Source organism: Molothrus ater, chromosome 16 (genome assembly GCF_012460135.2).
Source record: "Molothrus ater isolate BHLD 08-10-18 breed brown headed cowbird chromosome 16, BPBGC_Mater_1.1, whole genome shotgun sequence".
In the NCBI taxonomy this organism is placed as follows: domain Eukaryota; kingdom Metazoa; phylum Chordata; class Aves; order Passeriformes; family Icteridae; genus Molothrus; species Molothrus ater.
The window spans coordinates 7,116,425-7,130,929 of NC_050493.2; the positions used below are offsets into that span (position 1 = coordinate 7,116,425).

The window sequence follows — 14,505 nt, forward strand, 5'->3', positions numbered from 1 at the left end:
CGCTGTCCCTGACCGGGTTGCGGGCTTGTGCCAGCAGTGCCAGCGCTGACATCCCCGCTCAGAACGGCTCCGCCTGAACACACCACGCACGGATCAAGGGCCGGGGCTGTGCTACTGACCCAGTCTAGGAGCGGAGCTCCGGCCCTCCGCCCGCTCCCGCCCCAGCCGAAGCACCGCCCGTGAGGCGGCCCCGGCGCGGCCCGGCCGGATGTGAGCGCGGCGCCGCTTCCTGCGCCCGCAGTCCGCCCTCTCCCTCCCCGCCTTGGGTGGTGCCGCTGCCTCGTCCCTGCTCCAGGCTCAGGGCGGAGGCGGCCGCCGCTCCCTGCTCCGCTCAGCAGCAGCCCCGATGCAGGCCATCAAGTGTGTGGTGGTGGGCGACGGGTAAGTGCGAGGGACGCTCGGCCGGGGCCGGCCCTGAGCCGCTCCGCCGGCCCTGGGGGTGTCGGGCCGCGGGGCGGGAGCGGAGCCCGGGCCCCGCCGCGGGGTGTGGGCGATCCCGGCGCGGGGCGCGGGCGCGGCCCGGCCCGGCCGTCCTGAGGGAGCGGGGCTGGCTGGGGCCGGGGCCGGGGCCGGGGCCGGGCCGTGGCGGGCGGGCGGCCGGGGGCGGGTGGGTGGCGGCCGCGGCTTCCTGCTGCTGCTGCTGCCGCTGCTGCTGCCGGCGGGGAGGGGAGCGCGGGCGCGGCGGGGCCGGGGTGTGCGGGGTCCGCAGGCCGGGCGCGTCTCCGGGCCGAGCCCGCATCGCCGCGGGGCCGGTGCTCCGCGGCCGGGCCGTGCTGGTGGCCGAGCGTTTCGCCTTGGTGCGGGCAGGAGCGGCCGCCGTGAATGAACAGGGTGTGCTGGGCAGGCCGGGCCGCGTCCCTGCACTGCCACTGCTTGCTGGGGTTCTTTCATCACCGAAGTAGTCCAACTGTATTAAAATAATTACTGTGGTTTTAATTATATGCGAAAATTAATATTGATTTGAAATACTTTTTTGTGAAAGTAACAAACTTGCTGCCTTTTAAGATCTTGGTTTTTGACATCTGACTTTAGCAGTAAAACTGAGTGAAATGGGCTCAACTCTATGCAGATCATAAATGCTTTTGGGCAGAAACTGATTTTTTTGCCTGCAGACATCTGGTCTTGTAAGGCTCCTGTCTACAGGAGAATGATAGGCCCTTGAAATACAAATAGTTAATGATATACTTGTCTGTAAGGACTGGTTACACCTACAGTATCTTAATATGGTGTTACTTATATGTGAAACAAGTTGAGGATGCTTTCTGAATTGAGTTAACTCAAGTTTAATAATTGGATTTCAGTGTGAGGAGTGCTGGAATTGAGAAAAGAGTTTGTGTTTGGTATTTTTGAATATTCTCCACAATTCTATTCTGCTCAGCTCAGAGGGATTCTCTCTCTTCCTGCATGTCAGAGCTCAGGGGAACATCCCAGTCCAGCTGGAAAACAAGACTTGACTTATGCAGTTTGAGTTGTTTTTTTTTTTTCTTTTAGGAGAAACAAAAATCCTAGTGTAGACTGAGCATAATTGGTATCACAGCAAACTTTTGTAGATTACAGAGGGGTGAAGTGTAGCTAAATGGACTCAGTACAGTGGTCTGTAATTTCACATGGTGCCTTATTTTTGAAGTTATTTGTGTGTGTTTGGGGGGGGGTTGTTGATTTGTTTTTAAGGATGTGAAATCCCTAAAAAGGCAGCAAAGTACGGCTGAAAGATAAACCTTACAGTGTGCCAAATTTGTTTTGAATCACTATGTATGGTTTGGAACCATATGAACATGAAAGTGGTATCTCAATAAACCATTGTCATAGCAGTGTAATTCTTTGATGCCAGATAGGGTAACTGTGGACTGCTCTTTTGCTTATATTGAATTTAAACCCAACAAAATTGCTTTTCTACTATATATGTATATGTATATGTTTGGTTTTTTAAAAATTCATCCGAACTCTGTATTTACAATGCTGTAAATAAGTGTGATGCATCATGTTTGGGTGGGGATAAGGTTCAGTCTACTTCCTCCTCTAGAAGTGAGAACTCAGCACAAACCAGCTGTAGAGTGTTCAGTAATTCATTCAACAGAACAGTTCTTTGGTCATTTGCTTTGTAAACCATCCTTCTTCCTAGCACTTCTGTTGTTCTCTGTCTTGGAAATGTAGGTGGTGTGGTTCTACCTGACTTTTGTACAGATGTGGGAACAAAATACAGTAGTTTAATTTATTTTCCTTCCTCTTTAGTTAGAAACAAATCTTTCTTAAGGTTCTTTTCAGGTACTGTTGCTCATTTTTGGCCATTCCCTGTGCACTGTTTTTAAAATACAATTAACTATTTGTCTTTCTTTGTGCTGTTGCTGCTTCAAGAGCTCCAGCATTGCAGGTATTCTAGGAAACGTCTTGTTTGGCTTAGATAAGGCCAAAGTTTTAGTGTTCCTGTAAAACAATGCAGGTTAAAGATTTGCTTATGTAATATAAAACTTGGGTATTGTTTTACCTACCCTCCACAGAGATCTGCTAGGAACAAAAATAAACATACTTTAGAAGTACCTGTGGTTATTTTTCTATTTTGTTGAAGAGTAGGCTGTTTCTCGTATGTAAGTCACTTTTTGTTCTTAGAGTTTTGACCTGGGCATGCTTGGACAACTAACTTGACTAGGAAAGTGTGGCATGTGTGCTAGTTTGGGCTATCGTATTTCTCCCTTGTTTTTTTTTTTTTCTTAATTTAGCTGTGGGGATTGTTTGGGGGAAAATGAATGACAACTGTTGCTTTGAGCTGTCATGATTGCTAGAGAGGAGGAGGAATGTGCAGGACAGATGAAGAGCAGCCGCTGGAGTAACTGCAGGAGTTGCTGTTATTGACACTGGAGAAAAAGCATTGGTGGAAGTTATTTTTAGCAGCTTTTGTTTTCACTCCAAAAAGGCAGCTGTTCAGTGGTACAAAACCTCCAGTGGTGTTGTGTAATGCCAGAAGTTCTGTGTTTGGGAGAAATCACCAATTGCTAGGTGCCACAGAAGTTGTCGCACTTCATGCTCTTTTGTTGTAGGCATTTTTAATTGTGGAAATGCTGTAAGAGCAGTAATTTAGGAGTTCTTGTTTGGAATTCTGCTTGATCTGAGGCCTTTGTCTGCTAAAGCTGTGCTTTTTTGTGTGTATTTGCTTTGATGGCTGGGGAGAAGGGGATGGTGTGTGTACGGTAAATTGGCTCCTGACTGAGTGTGGTGCGGTGTTTGTGTGAGACACTGAACACCTCAGATCCCTCCCGTGCCATCCAGAGAAAGTGCAATGACTTGAAATTTGGTAACTCGTGTTACTGAAAAAGTTCTTTAAAAAGCAGTTTTCTAAGTACTGAAGAGCGTATTTGGGAGAGGGTGTGGCACATTGAGTAATAGAGCTTATCTGAGAGCTGTGTGTAGCTAAACCTCCTGTAGCAGCAGTGCTGAACTCTTGATCCCAGGGTGGTACTCGGGAAATCTCAGCTACTCTTTAGTGCCTGAGCACAGACCTGGGCATCCTGTCTGCCAGAGGGGGAGGTCATGTCGTCAGAGAAAGAAGGAAATGGCACAAGCAAAGCCTTGTGTGAAGGTTACCCCCTGTTTACAGGTAAAGCATGGCTCCAAGGAGCTCTGCTACAGTGGGGAAACTTCATAAAACTTGTTAGCTTAAATAAAGAGAAGATATGTTTTGTTCTTAGGAATTAGTACATATGTGGTTATACAGATGTGGTAATACATTGATTTCTGGGTGCTACTCAGAATCAAAAAGGAACTCTGCTGTCTTTTGTTAAGGTAGTTTTGTTAAGCATTTAAAGCTGGATTTCTGCAGGCCATGTTTTTAATGACAGTCAAGTGTTGCTAGTTTCATTTATGTAATAGTGGGTGGACAGAACTGTGATTAAGTAGTTGCTAGAAATCTTATGACTAATCTTGGTGTTATTTTAGATTCTTAGTCTCAGCCTTTATGTGTAAAGATTTAAACTTTGCCAAACAGTTGGAATTCTCTTTAGGGGAGTGCTTTATTACAGAAATTAGTAGTCTAAAAAAGTTGATAAAGCACTTAGAGGATGTACTTTATAAAGGTAGGCATTAGTGTTTATTTTTAAGACTGGTGACCATAATGATCTGATTCGTGTGGCAGTGAGCCAGAAGGCAAGGAAGGCAGGAAACCTGGTTGGAGTACATCTGAAATGGGGTTGTTGAACGTGTTTTTTCTTGTTTAAATGGCTCTGGCTGATTGGTGCTGCAGAAACACACTACAGGCACTTCTGAGCTTGGAATGAAATCTCTCACCACATTCCTGTGCTGTTCTGATTAGCCAGAGCAGACTCGGGAGTTTCAGTGCAAGGCAGGCAAAGGAGCCTGGATGCACAGAATAGTTCTCGATCTGCTGCTGAAAATGTTGAGTTCAACATTAATTTGTTGGAAGCTCAAATTACCTGTAATGCCCTGACTGGAAGCTGAAGTGTCAGCCCAGACAGGTTCCAGAGGCGTGAGAATGAGTTGTCTCTGTGCCTCAAGAGATTTCCCAGAGCATTTGGCTGTTGCTGCACTCGGGATCCTGAAGGTTTTCCCAGCTGTCCTTGGTGAGCTGGCCCAGCACAGCCGCTGGGTGTTTGAGAGCAGCTCACAGCACATCCCAACTGATCTAACTCAGCAGCAGGCAGCTAAAATAGCAAGTTGTCCTTATGGGGGAGGAATAACTTTCCTTAACTCCCTGTTCTGGCTCGTTAGAGTTAGCTCAGGAGCTAAGATGGGATCTCCTCTCTGACAGCTGTTAAACAGGTATCTGCATGGTGAACTCTCCTTGATTGTTGCCCACACAACTGGTTTTTTAAGAGCAAATCCATCTACTTTTGAGCACAAGTATATCTCAGACCTTTTACAACGAGGGAATGTTCAGAGATTGTACTTAATGAGAACAGAATTAAATGCCTCCTTTCATGATGCCATTATAGCTTGGTAAAGAGAGTGTGTGCTGAAAGGAAAAAACCCTCAGACTGTGTGAGGAGCTGGTGTCTTAGAGGCAGGTGAGAAAACCAGGGTGGAAAACTGCCTGGAACGATCAGAGTTGCAGCAGATGGGGTGTTGTGGCAGGTATTAGCTAAGAAACATAAGGCAAATTACAATTAAAAATGAGTGTGTGGGACAAAATCCCAAATAATTTTGCACACTGAAGTGTCTCTTCTGTAGCTGGAGCATTTCAGGCGATGTCAGAAGGTGCTGTCAAATCCCTTCCTGGGCTAATGCTGTGAGGAACTGCTTAAAGTTGAATGGAGGGACTTTGGTTAAGGTTGAGCCGTGACTTATGGATATGACACAGCTCAAATTCACTGGTGAAGGATTGAGTTCAGGAGGCTCATGAGTCAAACCTCATCCTAATGACACCATTACGTGTGGGTGCACCAAAGTTGCTGCTGACTGGCTTGGAGCAAATGGCTGTGGTGATAAAACATCTGCAAGACAATGCAGTTTTCCCTGGCCAGGAGCAGGAAGGGGGATAGGGCTGTCTGGCAGCATCCCTGGAATCTCTCACAGGGTCAGAGGATTGTGCACTGCAAGGGAACCAGTCTGCAGTGTCACACTCCTTGCAGATACTATTTTAAAAAGAGAAATAAGGCCCAGTTTCAAGTTTTCCAACACTTAATTGAAACTGTAATAAAAATTGAATGCTGTCATTAATCAAATGTTTGACTCCAGATAAGATGTGGGGGGAGGGTAGAGAGGGAAGGAGTTGGCTGCCAGAGTTTTGAAGGAATCCTGGAACAGAGCCTTGTCCTGCCCCCATCTGAGGCTCTTGTGAATTAGATCAGTAGGAAGAGGTTTGCTGTTCCAAGTTCTCCAATCCTGGAATGTAATTTATCTATAAATCAGTTAATGAAATATTTGAGTGAATGCATGTGGGGAGTCACTTTGTAATAGCAGTAAATAATATGAGAGTTATCTTTTGTATTCATTCCTTAAATACTGCAAAGTAATGATGTGTTGAGAAATTATACTTTTCAAGCTTTCTTTAACTTCACTTATATGCAAGTATACAATTTTCTGGAAAAGATAAGAGTTTTGGAATTGTGTAAGGGTATCTGGAAATATTCTCAGTTTCTTTATAATTTCAGAGAGTTGGAAGAAGGCCATCTTTCTGAGTATTCAGTCAGATGACTAGGAGATATTAGTGGTCTAATTAATTCATGTGGGTTTTTTGGGGGTTTTTGTGATTAAAAATAAACAAAATTGGGTAATTTATCACTTCACAAAATGGATGTTTATATACTAGGTGTGTTTTCATTGCCAGTCATTTTAAAGCTGCAGTCTGTCAGCTGTTTTCCTGCACAGGAGTGACTGGAGATGTTCAGTTGTCCTTGGGTGTCTGGATGTAATTAGTCTTCTTCCCCCTACAGGAATATTATTTCTTGTTATTCAAGATGAATGTGTTTTACATGTGAACTTTCTTTCTTTGCAGTGCTGTAGGTAAAACATGCCTACTCATCAGTTACACAACCAATGCATTTCCTGGAGAGTATATACCCACGGTGTAAGTACTTGTGAAATCCAAAGAACTCATTCCTGTCAGCTTCTCAGTGCCTGCTGCCATTCCAGATTCCTTAACTGAATTGTTTGATTTGGCTGCAAGCACCCCTCAGGTGTGTGAGGAGCACTTTGAGCTTTCCTGTGGCACAGTCACCCCAGTGCTTGCTGATGGTCCCTCAGTTCTGGCTCAGTTCTGGCTCAGTTCTGGCTCAGTTCTGGCTCAGTTCTGGCTCAGTTCTGCCTCTCTGTGCCCTCTGGGCCTGCCTGATTAGGGACTAACATTTGCTAACATTTTACCAGAGGTTGTTCTCTTCCAAAATAGTGTGTTTCTGTCTCTAATGTCATTCATAATAAGCAGTCCCAAGGCTGACAGCTTGTAAAACATTATATCATAGTCAGAAATAGTTGTCTTACATGGCTGGTGATTTTTTGTTTATTTGTTCCTTCCACTTTTTGTGCTACTGCCAATCCTGTGCTAAGCAGCCACGGCTTTTTGGCTCCTCGGGCGAGACTGTGGGGACTCATTTATTCTGGTGCTTCCCTTTTTCTTTCACATAAGGATTTGTCAGTATCAGTATTAGTGCAGTTCTCTTTTCCAGGGCCTGTTGGGTGTGTTTTATACATGTACAGCTTCTTTCCCCTTTTCAGATGTCTCTGTATTTTCATCTGGCTATGCTGCTCTCTGAAGTATTGATGAGCTTTTTCAGACAACAAAATACATTCTAATGAGCTTTATAGATGACTTTTGTTACCTGTCCAAGGCCTTGTTGCCTTAGTTACTGCTGTTTCCTCCTTTCTGGTCTTAAATTCGAGTTTTTGCATTACGATGTCTTGTGTTCCCAGTCAACTTTACACCTCTGCACCCACGGCAGTGATGAGATAAAAACAATGCCTCCACTGGCCCCTGGTTATGAGCTTTGATATTTCATTGGAGGGGGTTTTCATTAGCAGGATTAATTAGCTTTCTTCTTACCTACTGTTGTCATTAAGTATTTCTTGGTTGTTGTTCCTGTATCTTCTGTTCTAAATCTCATCTCACACCATGAGACAGATTAATTTGCTGAATGTCCCACTAAGACTGGAAAGTGCTGGCTAAGCTTTCACCTGCTTTCCAGTACTCACTGGGATTAACACTTCCATTTGGAAGAGCCATGACAGATCACTTCTGCTCAGACTCAACCAAGTCTGTTGTGTATAAATTTTTATTCCATTACTCAATGTCACGCTTGTTATTTAAGGAACAACTTTACAGTCTCTGGGGGGCTGACGGATGCAATGAAAATGTTCCCTTCCCCAGTTTTCCCAGTTTTTTTCCCTCTGTGAGGGAAAAATCCTTGGGTGCCTTATTTTACTGCAAGCTAATGCAGCTAACTCTCTCTTTATTTTTAGTTTTGACAACTACTCTGCCAATGTAATGGTTGATGGAAAACCGGTGAACCTGGGTTTGTGGGACACAGCTGGACAAGAGGACTATGACAGACTACGTCCACTCTCCTACCCGCAAACAGTAAGAGCGAGCTGCAGGGTGAAACCAGAGCACTCCCTACAGCCTTGTAACATAAAGCATTTTTCTTTTTGAACATAAGGCCAACATTGTCACACCTGGAGTTGTATTTATTAGTAACAGCGACCCTTTTTTATTTCTTGTGCTGTAGCTGTCATTTATAATCTCTGGAGTGTGTGCAGTTGTGAAAAAGTTAAAATTTGCATGCCCTATTTGTGTGCACTGGTACTTGCTGGGTTTTGTGCAGTTGCAGCCACAGAATTGTCTAGAAGGCTCGATTTAAAATAAAAAAAAACCACCCCAAAACTAGCTCAAAAAATCTCGGTGAATAGTCCCATCAGCTAGTCCATTGATTTTAAGGTTAGCATGCCTGCCAAAGGCAGGGTTTGTTTTTGGTTTTAGGCCATGTTTGGCTGCAACCTGACACTGTCACTGCTAAGCACTTGATATTGTTTAGTCTGTGTGAAGATGTTCTACATGTGAAAGAGGCAGCACTGAATGAAGAGATTATTGCTGTTGACAGAGGCTGTGGTGTCCCAGCTTTGCAGTGTGCTCAGCCCGTGGTTCTTTTACTGCTTGCTGGAGCTGTGCTGTGACACCCATACAAACGTGCTTCTGTCTGCCCTGTGTCAAACTGGTTAAATCCTGCCTGCATCCTGCACCTCTCCACGTTCAAGGACAACACTGAAGTGATCTGCTTCCTTCTTTCCAGGGTGACTTCAGCTACAGTTAATCTTTGTAAAGGTGGTTTTGTAATCTCTTTACAGCAGTGGCTTTTACCTGATGGAGCTGTGCTATAAGTAAAGAAAGGGTAATTTGCAGGCGTTTTTTGGCACTGATTACTCTTGCTGTTGACTGTCAAATATATGTTAAATGCTAGTAATGTACAATGCAAAATTGTTTCACTCTACAGCATAACTGCTCTTGAATAATGTGAATCTTATTTAAGGAACTCTGGTGCTATTTTCAGTAATCTTTCCTTAATTCACTGCTCACTAACTTACAGTCATTAGGCTTCCCCATCAGTTATGATACACAAAATTGATACGAATTTGCCAGTTGTGGGTAACTATAGTTGAAATGTCAGAAATACCTGTCTATTTTAGAAGGAGAGACAATGGAAAGCTGTTTTTCTCTAATACTTAGATATTTATAGGATACTTAAAACTTCAGTTTTGCTTAACATCATAAAAACATTTTCCAAAAAGTAGAAGTAGGTATGTTGAAAGATCTTTAGTAGGAATAGAATGTCTGTGACAAAGGGCCAGAATGCACATAAATGTCTTCAGCCTGCCAAAGTACCCGTGGCTTTCTGAGACTGCAAAATAATTCCTTGTCTGAGCATCCTAGGGAAGAAGGGTTGTCTGTGCAAGGATGTATAACTGCTCAGTACAGTTATATTTGGAGTACTTTCAGTTATTTGGATGAGGTTTTTTGCAGCAGAAAACGAAATGGGGCTGTAAGTCTTCAGGTTCTTGTGAAGAAGTCTTCAGATTCCAGACTTGTGCAGTATCAAAGATTCATCACCCCCACAAAACTAAGAAAAAGCACTGAGGAAGAGAACAGTGGTGCTGACGAAACCTGACTTTTTTAGGATCTGTGTTCAGCCTCTCTTTTCCTTCAGTGTGCTATTTAAAACTCAGCCCTTGCATGTTCTCATGGCCCTGCTTTCCCTATTTGTGCACCTGAAGGATGTTTTGGGCGAGGTGAAAGCAGCAGGTGTGGTTACTTGGGCAGTGTGTGCTGAGATCAGCGACCCAGCAGTTAACAGCTGGTAACTTCACAGTGAGGGATTAGTTTGTGTCTTTTTCTCCTTATTATTTTTTTTTTATTCCTTAAAATATACAGGAATTTAATATCTTTTCCTTAATGCATGTGAAATCTACTATTTCCAAATATTTGGGGAAGGAAAAAGCTGCGACAGAAAGAGTGGTCACGTCTGTTTCCTCAGGAGACCAAACCAAAGAGAAATTGTTAGTTGGGTGCTTTTTGGGAGAGGTTTGATCTTGCAGGTTTCCCCTGCCAGTGCAGAACTGGTTTCTGGGGAAGGCTGGTGTCTGCTCTGGGTGCAGCTGGTTGTGCTGAATTACAGGGCAGCGTCTCTCTTAAGAAGAAAATCCTCCTTGAGAGTATCTGTGAGCAGAAATTGCTGACTGAAAACATTTTCCCTTCAATCCATTTGAGGAGTAACTTTATCTCCTACTGTTATTAGGTTGGAGGAACCAATGGTAAGAATATATCTTCCAGTCTGACAGATCAACCTATTGCCGTATGTAAAACTTTAAATAAACTTCAGTTCCAAGTTCTGTCATCTTGTCTTGCCTATGATAGTGATAAATTGGCCCCTATTTTTTGAACAAATACTTTCCTTGGAACTATCAAATTGCTAGATCTGAGAACTCTGTTACCAAATTTGTATGAGTTGCTAAGATTAAATATTTTCTTGAAAACAAATAGCTTTTCCTACTAGTGTGCAAGACACCTGAGATCTTCCAGTAATTCCTTGTGGTTACACCAAATCTTTTTGGAGCTCTCTGGAGCTAGTGGAGGAGAGAACCTCCTCAAGTGCAGCCTGTGAGTCCCCACAAACCAGCAGAATTGGAAACCAGAAGTAGTGGCCATAGTATCACATTATTTGATGTTGTTTCTTTCTTCTTCTGGGACGCTGCTACGGAAACTTGGGGTGATGCATGAACAACTGGGTTGCAAGTGCTTAGCAGTGAGATGTCAGCTGCTGACCTAACAAATGCCTTGAAATGCAGCACAATCAATCAACTAACACTGCACTGCTGATCCTGTGGCACCTTGGTACCGCAATGAGTACGGATGCAGAGGTAGGCTGGGCAGAGTTGGGCTTGTTTGGGAGACACCTACAAGTTTCCATCAGCACAGATGAGGATATTGGGGTTATTCTGAATGCCTGCAGACCTGGAGTGTGTCATCTGTGAACTGTATCCTGTGGTTACTATCAGCACATGCTCTGAAATGGTTTTACCTGCTCTTACTTAGAATCTTTTATCTTCAGTTGAAAAGCAAGATGTGCAAGATCCCTAAAAATACCCCTTTTTTTCTGCTTTCTCATTATTTAGAAAGGAAAGGGAGGAACTTTGAGATTTTTAATGCCGTTTTCAATCCTAATTTGGTTATAGAGAAGTTCTTAATCTTTTTTTTACTGGCATTCAGTAGGAGTGAAGTTCTATAAGAAGTTCAACAAGCTGCTTTTGATTTGGGTATGGAAGCAGTAATTGTAGAAATTCTTGTGTAAATTTTTTTTTTATTTCATACCATTGAAATTGGCCTTTGAAATTTAAGACTACTTTAGAGTTGTGTATTAATAGGTAACACTTTGCAACATCCTATGCTGCTGAGGTCAATAAAGAAGAAATGACATTTAGAGGGAAAAACCCTTGAAAGGCATTATTAGTGTCCTAGTTGCTGGCTACTGCAATAGCTGATTATAAATTTGACTGCAATCTATTTGTTATTTTTCCCCCTTTCTCTCTGGCTGCTTGTAGCTGCCTGGGAATGGATTTCCCACTGGGAAAGCTGCCTCTGATTATCATGTGCAACTGTATTGCTGACCTTGCCTTTTGCAAGTGTGGTAGGGCTGGCACATCATGGAGATACTGATGATATTGGCCTGTTCATGACACTCTACAGTGGCTTCTCTGTTGGGCTGACTCTATCACCTTGTTTTGTAGGATGTCTTCTTAATCTGCTTTTCCCTCGTGAGCCCAGCTTCCTTTGAAAATGTCCGTGCTAAGGTAAGGATAAGCTGGTACTGTTTTATTTCTGAATGTTCTTCATACTGTTCACTTTACAGCAGAGCTTGGAAAATATTAGGTGCTTTTTTTTAATTGTTTTTCCCACAGGCCCCATGAAACGCAGTTTGGAAAAGCAGAAATCCATTTGTCTAACTTGTGAGTCATGGAGGTTCAGGGCACATGAGCACTTCAGTACGAATTGTTCCTTGATGCATTGATAACAGTAATTTAAGTGTTCAGCCAGCAAGGTGCTGAGATCACCAACAGGAGCTTTCCTTTTAGTACCGTTTGAAAAAAAGAGTTTTAAAGCAAATGCATGCAAAAATTGGGTTGATAGCACTTGTTCCTTGCATCCTTCTGCACATGCTCTGTAACTGGGAATATTCCATGGCCTCAGACAACTCAGCTGCACAAGGAGGTGTCTCCATGGGCAAGGGCAGGTCAGGGCATTTCTGGTGTGTGAGGAAAATGCAGCCCTTAATGGGCAAAATTTAAAGTGTATGGGAGTAGCTGTTGGCTTCTCTAACGGTGATGTGCCCTTTTCTAATCCTGCCCTGATGGGATCTGGGTAAAGGGAAGGCCTGGGAGCTTTCAGCTGTGATGTTCCAGGGCCCCCAGGGAACTCAGCCCCCAGAGGAGCCCCCATTGTTTATCTGTGGTTTTCAGTGGTATCCTGAGGTGCGGCACCACTGTCCCAACACCCCCATCATCCTCGTGGGCACCAAACTGGACCTGCGGGATGACAAGGACACCATTGAGAAGCTGAAGGAGAAGAAGCTGACGCCCATCACCTACCCCCAGGGCCTTGCCATGGCAAAAGAGATCGGTATGGCAGTAGGGGGGCACTGGTGGCTGATCTAGGCTGTGTTTGTGGAAGACCACCTTGTACCTTCATTAAATGGCACCCCTGGCTTTTGTTGTGGAGCCAGCTGGGAGCAGAGCTGCTCTGTGACTGTGTCTCTGCTTCCCCCAGGCGCTGTGAAATATCTCGAATGCTCAGCACTTACGCAGCGAGGCCTCAAGACAGTGTTTGATGAAGCCATCCGAGCAGTGCTGTGCCCCCCTCCTGTAAAGAAGAGGAAGAGAAAATGTCTGCTGCTGTAAACTCACCCTCCCCCAGCCCATTTGTCCCTGTGCTTTCCTCAAATGGAGCATTCACATGCCAATTTTTTCTGTTATAAATTAGTTCTCTTCCATCAATTCTTCAACCAATTGACAATTTCATGGTTTCATTTGTTTAAAGTATGACCTTTACCTTGCATCCTTCTAAGAGCAAACTCCTGAAAACACACACCTATGTAAAGCCTTATTTTTAAAATCCTCTTCTTGCTCAATTAAATGTTGCCAAACTATCTGCTGAACTAAGTCGCATTGTTGTGCTACAAACACTAAGCACTAAACTGTTTTTTAAAGATTCTTCTTGAAAATGACTCTAATTTCTGGTAGGAAATGCAAAATCTCTTTCTAGTTTTTCACAGTAAGTAACAGTACCGGGGAATTAGCAGAACATTGTGCTCTAATGTGTTTTATTCTGAACTGTTTTCCCAGCACAGCCGTTGCCTGGTGCTGCTTCCAGCACCCATCTCTGGCAATGACTGCCACGCCTGAGTCACAGTGTAAATGCTTTATCATTGGTAAGGGCTTGGTTGCAATCTAGTTCTTGCTGCTGTGATTGGAAAATTAACTATTCTTACTGAAGTGTATTTAGTCCTTTTGACAGCGTTTATTGTGATGAATAAATGGAATATTGGGTTGGATCAGGAGATGATAGTGCCAGACAGTATTTTGACACTGTACAGCTGACTTACACTACACTGCCAGAGTAGCTCAGCAACCATTTTCCCAGAGGTGCAGTAGTGGAGAGAGGTTGGTGTTCATGGGTAAATTCCTTTGAATTTCATGTAGGGCATTCATGGTAGGTACAATTCTGAATCAGTCATTCCCACTTTTATGTAGTAAATGCTTTTCTTGTAGAATCTTTTCTTATTGAGCAATATAACTTGTATTTTAAAACCTTCTGATTGATAGAAGTTTGCTTTTTTTCTTTTTTTTTTAGAGTAGAATGTTCAAGCATATCCTCATTTTCCTCTTATTTCTGACCCAGTAAGTTATGCTTTCTGAGGAGCTTTTAGTCTATTAACTAGGTGTAAAAATCATGTGAAGCAGCTTTACACATTTTAGTAATTTTTATATTTTAAACCTCTGTAACTGACAAACCTTTCAGCCATCACTGTTTGCAAGTCCCCCACTGTAACATGACTAATGCAGCCAAGTGTTCTTTCTGTCACTCCACGTGCGGCAGCGATCGCGTAACGGTAACTTGGGTCTGTGAGGTTCTGTAATTAGTGCTCATGTTCTGTACCTTCCAAAGTGGCAGGAATAGGATGTTGACCTACACCCTTTCAACCACTAAAGCAAAATTTAAAAATAAAAGTTGCAAAATTGTGAAGTTTTTACATTGATCTTTTGCTAATGCAATTGGCAGTATGTTTTGCATGTATGACTTAATAAATCCTTGAATCATAAGTGTGGTCATGTTTGAGTTTCTGAGCCAGTGTCTCATTCCTGTGCCACTCTGAGCACACATTCTTGTTGTGTGCCAGCAGCCCTGTGTGCACGTGTGTGCTCAGGGCCAGTGTGCAAAGCCCAGGCTGGCCGTGCTCCCCTGAGAGCCCAGACTAAACCCAGCACTTGGCAGCAGCTCTGCAGAGGCCTTGCCCTCTC

The 14,505-nt window shown here is 43.7% G+C and overlaps 1 protein-coding gene across 1 annotated transcript; it reads left to right on the forward strand.

Moving 5' to 3' along the window:
• The first annotated feature begins 237 nt into the window (after positions 1-237).
• Positions 238-14,307, forward strand: RAC1 (Rac family small GTPase 1). The gene is made up of 6 exons (XM_036392821.2): positions 238-381; positions 6,446-6,517; positions 7,903-8,020; positions 11,719-11,781; positions 12,448-12,607; positions 12,755-14,307. The coding sequence occupies exons 1-6, from the start codon at positions 347-349 to the stop codon at positions 12,883-12,885; spliced, it is 579 nt and encodes a 192-aa protein (XP_036248714.1). The 5' UTR covers positions 238-346; the 3' UTR covers positions 12,886-14,307.
• The last annotated feature ends 198 nt before the right edge of the window (positions 14,308-14,505 follow it).

Coding starts and splice junctions, on each gene's coding strand:
- RAC1 (XM_036392821.2), top strand. CDS start 347: ATGCAGGCCATCAAGTGTGTGGTGGTGGGCGACGG. Junction 382..6,445: donor TGTGTGGTGGTGGGCGACGG/GTAAGTGCGAGG, acceptor CTTTCTTTGCAG/TGCTGTAGGTAAAACATGCC. Junction 11,782..12,447: donor TTGAAAATGTCCGTGCTAAG/GTAAGGATAAGC, acceptor TGTGGTTTTCAG/TGGTATCCTGAGGTGCGGCA.